General features: G+C 45.0%; 1 protein-coding gene across 6 annotated transcripts in view; it reads left to right on the top strand.

Annotated features, from left to right (window-relative positions):
* EIF4ENIF1 (eukaryotic translation initiation factor 4E nuclear import factor 1) overlaps nt 1-2,856 on the top strand; it is a 45,864-nt gene extending 43,008 nt beyond the window's left edge. For all 6 annotated transcript variants that reach the window (XM_078060752.1, XM_036074584.2, XM_036074586.2 and 3 more), the window contains 3 exons: nt 763-1,107; nt 1,368-1,532; nt 2,101-2,856. In XM_078060752.1, coding sequence (XP_077916878.1) covers nt 763-1,107; nt 1,368-1,532; nt 2,101-2,342 — 752 coding nt within the window. In that variant the 3' untranslated portion in view covers nt 2,343-2,856. The remainder of the gene's footprint in view (nt 1-762; nt 1,108-1,367; nt 1,533-2,100) is intronic.
* Nucleotides 2,857-6,801: the final 3,945 nt, after the last annotated feature.

Raw genomic sequence — 6,801 nt, forward strand, 5'->3', positions numbered from 1 at the left:
AAAAGAAATCCTATTGGTCCTACTAAAAGGCAGTTCAGATTCCTTCACTAGACTGTAATTTCTGTTGTGATGGACTTGCATAATTTTACTTTCATTTGATTTTCCCCTTAGGCTAAAAAATGCATGTTAATCCCAAACAGTTGACTAGGACAGTACTAGCTCCCACACAGATCTGACCCACAACCATACGGGCAGGCAGAGCAAGGTGCCTAAGTTAGACCACCAGACCTTAAGCCAGGTTCACTTGCCCATAGCTATTCCTGGGTTGGGAGGATTGTAAGAAAAATAAACGTTGTTCCAGCGAGGCATTTGGAGACTAGAAATCTTGGGGTCTAGTTCCAGCTCTGTCCCTAACTACCCCTGTGACCTTGACTAGGCCTGTTCATAAGGCAAATGATGGTTCCTATGATACAAGCCTCTAAATCTGCTGAGGGGATCAAATAAGGACTGTAAACTTTTTTTTTTTTTTTAAGATTTTTTATTTATTTATTTGAGACAGAATGAGAGAGAGAGAGCACATGAGAGGGGGGAGGGTCAGAGGGAAAAGCAGGCTCCCTGCTGAGCAGGGAGCCCGATGCGGGACTCGATCCAGGGACTCCAGGATCATGACCTGAGCCGAAGGCAGTCGCTTAACCAACTGAGCCACCCAGGCGCCCAGGACTGTAAACTTTCTAAGAAATGAGATTTGCTGGATCATTGGGAAGACCATGTTTGGGAGAAGTTTGCCAATACCAAAATATTCTTTGTCTGGTTGCCTTACAGAGAACCTGCTGTCATCCAACTCTGTGCCCAATGCTGATCGAGACTCTTCTCCCACTACAAATCCCAAACTTTCAACATTGCAGCGGTCTTCATGTTCTACCCCACTGTCTCAGACTAACCGTTACACCAAAGAGCAAGATTATCGACCTAAAGCAACTGGGAGAAAAACACCCACTTTGGCATCCCCAGTTCCAGGAACACCTTTTCTCCGCCCTGTCCACCAAGTTCCCCTTGTCCCCCATGTCCCAATCGTTCGGCCTGCTCACCAGCTTCACCCAGGGTTGGTCCAAAGGATGCTGACCCAGGGAGTACATCCACAGCATCTTCCAAGTTTGCTCCAAGCTGGTGAGTTTCTGACCTGGCATGACAATAGTTGCCAGAATTGAAGAAGTACTATACTGTGAGAAGTTATTTATCCCTAGAAAAATGTTGCTAGATTTTCCATCTAACTCGTGGAATAATCCAAACTATCCCTTAGTCCATTAAAAGATGAAGCAGCTAGCTTAAGAGCATTGCTCATTGTTAAAAAACTTGTAGATCAGCAAAGCTTGAAAGTTTCCAGGCAGATTGATTACTTCTCACGTTTTTTTTTTCCTGCCCAACAGGTGTGCTTCCTCCTGGAATGGACCTGACTCATTTACAGGGAATATCTGGCCCAATCCTGGGTCAGCCGTTTTACCCTTTGCCTGCAGCTAGTCACCCTCTCCTAAACCCTCGCCCTGGGACACCTCTGCATCTGGCAATGATGCAGCAGCAGCTACAGCGCTCAGGTAGGCTCAGGAATGGGCCAGGGGAGCTGGGGATGGCCTGAATAGGCTTCAGGCTTTTGGACCAGTTTCCAGTAGAGGGGATGAATTACATGATTCATTCTCTAACTTACCCTAGCAAGATCGGGACAAGGGGATAACCAGAGAATAGGATGAAGTAAACCAACCTCTGTGGGATTTTGAATTCCTATCCCTACAAAGACCGTGGGAGAGCTGACTATGCTTTGGCATTTTTTTGTCCTCTGCCTCTTAAGGTGGAGAATCCTGACAGGTTTAGCATAGACACTATCCAGAGTAGGTGCCCTCTCACCATCTAATGTTAGTACTTCTGTGATGTGGCTGCTTGTCGTGGGGAAGTAGTGGTCATGTCATATAGGATGCTTCTGAATAGCTCTGCTTTCCAGGGTACTGTCTTTTGGCATTTTGTGAAGGAGTTAAGGAAGCCCTAGAATAAATCCTCCAGTACAGAATTCTCTTCGGAGTTTTATGGATAGGATTTGAGGGAGGCAAGGCCTGATACAGAACTACTTTTCTGCATGTGCTCTGATCACCTTCTTTCTTATCCCCATAGTTCTTCATCCTCCAGGCTCTGGTTCCCAGGCAGCAGCTGTCAGCGTTCAGACGACCCCTCAGAATGTGCCCACCAGGTCAGGCCTGCCCCATGTACACTCCCAGCTGGAGCATCGCCCCAGCCAGAGGAGCAGCTCCCCAGTGGGCCTCGCCAAATGGTTTGGTTCAGATGTGCTACAGCAGCCCCTGCCCTCCATGCCTGCCAAAGTCATCAGTGTAGATGAACTGGAGTACCGTCAATGAACAGGGCAGGCAGGCTCACCTATGCCTGGACCTGTGGTAGCACCGTGATTAGGACTCTGCTTCCTCATCTCGGGTTGGTTTATGGACTTTTACTTTGGAGCACTCACTCTGCAAAGCTATTTAGGGAAGCCCAGGCACCTGGTGTGGTCTGCATTGACGGAAGGATCGTAACCAATTGAATGGAGCCTACATGGCCTGAACACAGGATGCACAGTGTTGTCAATCCTGGAAAGTCTTTTTTTGTAAGATATGTGAATGAAGTGTTGGTGTCTTCACCAAGAGGTGGCACCTAAGGGTTCTGAGGAAATAAATGTATAGACCCTATGTACAGACTTGTGTATAAACAACTTTTGTATATACATATAGGATAGCTTTTTTGAACTTATACAGCTGTACATAAAAGTAGCTGATATTAGTTAAGCCTGTGTCAACAGTTTTTTTTTTTTTCCACTTGTACATTTGGGACTTTTTCTTTTCGTTGATTAAAGTTGCATATGCTAAGTGTGTGAATGAAGTGAATGGCATTGTTGTGTTTATTTCTTCCTGAATTCATTCCTTCTCATTTACAATCAGCTGACCTGTGAGGTTCAGTAGGTTCCCTGAGGGAAATGATCTGAAGTTTTGTCTTTAAAAATCAGAATTGAGGGGCGCCTGGGTGGCTCAGATGGTTAAGCGTCTGCCTTCAGCTCAGGTCATGATCTCCAGATCCTGGGATCGAGCCCCATGTCGGGCTCCCTGCTCAGCAGGGAGTCTGCTTCTCCCGCTTCCTGTGCCTCTCACCACTGCTCCTGCTCTCTCCCTCTCTGTCTCAAATGAGTAAATAATTCTTAAAAGAAAAAAAAAAAACCTCAGAATCGCACTCCTTATCTCATTTAGAAGGAAGAAGCACTGGCTGCCTTTTTTGAGTCTTAACAGGCCAGCTTAAGCTGGAATGACCCTATAGGAAGACTTGCAGGTTAACACCAGATTATATAATGTGTACTGTTGAAAACAATTTATTGGGTAATCATGTATATGGTAGCTTCTCCCAAACCATGTTTACTGGGGCAAAAGTCAATAGTCTGTTGGCATCCTGTTCTCCAGCTCAAAGTCCCCTATAAAGAAAAATAGGCCCGGCTCGGCGGGGAGCCTGCTTCTCCCTCTGACCCTATCCCCTCTCATGCTGTTTCTCTCTCTCTCTCTCTAATAAATAAATAAAATCTTTAAAAAAAAAAAAAATAGGACCTGAGAGTTCTCATTCAATCCATTAATAAGTCCTTTTTCATATGAAACTGCCCTCAAGACTGCATTAGCAGACTCCCTTGTGTTTTGTGTCTCATTCCTCAGCTCACAATGATTTCCATTATTCACCTTAACTATATGCACAGCATTCATCAGAGAACAGTATTCTACCAGAATACTATAGCTATGGTCTTGAGTCCCCTTTCCTGACTGAAGGTTTTTCAGTCCTACTCTCTGAGGTGATAACTGATTTCTCAAACTCAATTCGCCCTAGTTCTCAATACTTGTCTATGTAGGGCCATCAAAGCTACTCTGACTTCATGCTAGAGGGTCAAATAATGAGGTTGTTCTTCACCTGTAGGTGAAGGCCAAGGTGGCTGGATTTTGACTGCAAGGGTAAAAAACAGCCTGAGTCTTCAGTGTTAGGAGTGTTGCCTATAAACCTGGAGCTGCCCCCACCGTGACTTATTACTTCAGGAACACAAGAAACCAGGTTGCCTTTCAGCAAAACCTAGCTTTGTGGACTGAGCATGAGGTCCGTGTCTTCCTGGTACTTCTACTTCATTAGTCCTCCCACTCCCCAGGCCCCCATGGGATTTGCTCTTAGGATTCCTTAGCTTTAGACATAAAGCCTGTTTAGAATTCTCGCAAATGCTTTGTTTCCACAGGTGGAAGCTGGAAAGCAGTCTCAAGTAACAATAGAACACAGATGCCTGAATCCACTTCCACCTTTCCTAGGTTTTCTTTCACTTCGTCCCCTTCGTGTTGAACCAAGAGTTGTAGGTGTTCAGTGGGAAGAACTGGGCTGGAGCTGCCAATTTTCAGGCTAGAAGCGGATAGGACCGAAATGAACGATATAGGCACCAAGCAATGGGCAGAACCATTTGCCAGTGGCTGGTCAGACAGAGCCAGAAGGAAGCAAGGCGAAGTTGCTAATACTAGCACAGCCAAAGGTAGAGAGATTTTAAAACTATTTTGGTGTAGGGGAGAGGAAGCTAATGCAGTCTTCCAGGAGCTAAGAGCCTAGTAAAAGGGTCAGGGCAGGAGGAGTGAGGTCTCTGCTACAGGAGGGGTCACACATGGAACAACTCTGGGAAGTCTAGCAGGCATGAGAGGAGTTTAGAAGCAATCAGGACTAGAAGGATGTGCAACACAAAGGTCAAGAGAATCATGGGAATAAAAGATGCAGCACAGGGAATACAGGCAATGGTACTGTATGGTGAGAGCTACACTTGTGAGCATAACATGTAGACTTGTTAGATCACTGTTGTATACCTGAAACTAATGTAACATTGTGTGTCCAAAAAAAAAAAAAAAAAGGATGTGGAAGGCAGCCTCAAAGTAAAAGAGGAATGCCACAAAGAACCTCATGGAAGACCTACCTTTAAGGAGGATGGCCAGGTAGGAGGAAAGAATAGTGCCTCCCAAAGGAAGCAGCTGAGCAGCCAGTACTTGGGAAGTCAGTGTAACCAATGAGAAGTGGGGGAAAAATTGGCTAGTACAGCCAACCCTTCTTTCAGGAGATAGCCACTGAGTATCTTTAAACCAGGCTCTACTAAGAAGAGTAGCCAGGTCCACTGGCCCTTCTTTGTAAATGAATGAGATGAACACAAACAAAATCCAGGAATGAAAATAATTTACAGAAGTAAACTCTTCTTCAATAATTCTATTCTCTTTACCAACAGCTGGTTCAAGAATAGGCTTGTGACCCATTTAGGCCATAAGACACAAGGACAAATTGGGCAGTTTCTGGCAAATAGCTTCCCAAAAAGATAAGAATCAGTCCTCATTATTATCCTCTGGATGCTGGATGTGAGGCCTGGGACTACAGCAGACATTCTGTGAGGGGAGCCAGCTGCTCAGCAAAGCCAACAAACTGCAGTGGACAGAGTTGCCTGATGAAAAAATTTGGATCTTCAATGGTATTACAGCTGCCATGAGCCCATCTGAGCTCTGTTACAACTTACAGGAGAGATCAAGTTTCCTTCCACTTCAGCAGGTTGTTAAAATGTTTGCTGTTAAACACAGTTAAAAGCATTCTAACTAACTAATGGCACAGAACAGTGAGTCTGTTAAGCTGTGCTAAAAAAATCAGGAAAGGGGCACATGGCTGGCTCAGTTGGTAGAACATGCAGCTCTCAATCTCAGGGTCATGAGTTGGAGGCCCACACTGGGTGTAGAGATTGCTTAAATAAACAAACTTAAAAAAGGTCAGGAAAGAAATGGAATATGTAACCATACAGGAAATTTGAGTCATGCTGTGACAGCCAAACCACGGTAGTCTTGGAGTCCATGAAGAGAAAGCCTTTACTATAGGAGAATGCCCCTCCTTAGCAGCCCTACCCCAGACAGTATTCCTCTCCCAGAACTCTCAAGTCTGAGCCCAAAAGGGAAAGAAAGGAAAATGGTACAGTAATGCTCTCCTCAACATCAGGGGGCCACTGATAGGGGAAGAGGATGCTGAATGATGGAAGCTAAGGCCTGTTCAAAGCACATCCTGAGGTTTTTGATGAACTGGATTTCAGCAACCTCTTCTACCCAACATCCTGGCAGTGCTAAATTCTTGCTCAATGATGTGAATTTAAGCATGAGGATTTCCCTGAAACACCCAATATTTGCTCTGGTTGGAAAGCAAACCGTGCTGGAAATCCCATAGCTCAGAAAGCCAATGTTTCTCTAAAGAGCTGGGGTAGGCTCTAGATTTTGGCCTATCATGAATGCACCAGTGATATCAAGGCCTACAGCCTACAAAGCAACTGGGATACCAGGCTTTCTCCTGGGCTGGAGACAGTGCTAAGCCCAAGCTCCAGGAAGACGGTCAAAAAAACGACTATTACTAAGGTAGCATGAATAACAAATACTGGAAAAGGCTGAGTCCTATGTGGATAATCCCACATCCCCATCCCTGACAACCTGCTAGAAGCTCTAGCTCACTTCAGCTAAAATCAAACTCTGTCTTCCTGCAAATCTGTTTCCACTCCTGATTTTCTCAGGGACTACCCTTCTCTATCATCCCTGTAATCCATACTGATATAATCTTTTACTTCTTTTTCACCAAAGAGGAAGTTAATCAATTACCAAGTTTAGACTTCTGTGTACCTACCTGACCACAGCCTCCCTCTGCCATTATTCCCACTAAACCAGTCTACCGCACAAAGATTATTGCCAATCAATTTCCCAGTATCAGGGTGATTCCCTTTATATTCCTGTATTCCCAGCCCAAGACCTCTAATTATGT

This window comes from Halichoerus grypus, chromosome 13 (assembly GCF_964656455.1).
Source record: "Halichoerus grypus chromosome 13, mHalGry1.hap1.1, whole genome shotgun sequence".
Taxonomy (NCBI): Eukaryota; Metazoa; Chordata; class Mammalia; order Carnivora; family Phocidae; genus Halichoerus; species Halichoerus grypus.